The following is a 504-nucleotide window of genomic DNA, read 5'->3' on the forward strand; positions in this document are numbered from 1 at the left end:
TTTGACTCCATTGATTTAGTCACCTTAATTCTGGCCATTCTAACTTTTGAACGTATTATGATAGAGACATGAGGTTTGGACCGTTGGTTTTCGTAGAGGATTATCTATACAATTTTCCCCACTGGTAAAAATATGAGTTTTGATTGGACACCCTAGTTTAAGGAACAAGAAAATCAAAAAACTGGGACACAATCTTAAACTCTTTTGTGTCTAAGTGTGTGTCTGTGTGTGTCTAAGCGTGTGTTTGTGCGTAATATAAAATTAGTGCTACTCACAGCCGTGGTAGGATGCAGGTGACCCCTCCGACTTGCCGTACTCCTCGCTGTAGGAGGTAGACAGGTTGGGCTGAGACGAACCTCGCCCAAAACCCTGACCTGGTGCCACCGCACCTGTAGTGGTTACCTGGGCCATCCTCTCCTTAGTCTTCAGAGCCTGGGAACGCTCACCTGAACAGCATCAAAATATCATCATCAGTAACCTCACCTGGACAGACCTAGTGGTACA

General features: G+C 45.0%; 1 protein-coding gene across 1 annotated transcript in view; it reads right to left on the reverse strand.

The window, feature by feature from the left end:
- Nucleotides 1-267: 267 nt before the first annotated feature.
- Nucleotides 268-504, reverse strand: part of LOC311121071 (epsin-2-like) — a gene marked incomplete at its 3' end in the record, with an annotated part of 15728 nt that continues 15491 nt past the window's right edge. Inside the window, exon 4 of the mRNA XM_084195606.1 lies at nucleotides 268-446. Coding sequence (XP_084051732.1) covers nucleotides 268-446 — 179 coding nt within the window. The remainder of the gene's footprint in view (nucleotides 447-504) is intronic.

The sequence above is a fragment of the Coregonus lavaretus genome (assembly GCF_964263955.1).
Source record: "Coregonus lavaretus genome assembly, contig: HAP1_SCAFFOLD_4972, whole genome shotgun sequence".
Classification (NCBI taxonomy): Eukaryota; Metazoa; Chordata; class Actinopteri; order Salmoniformes; family Salmonidae; genus Coregonus; species Coregonus lavaretus.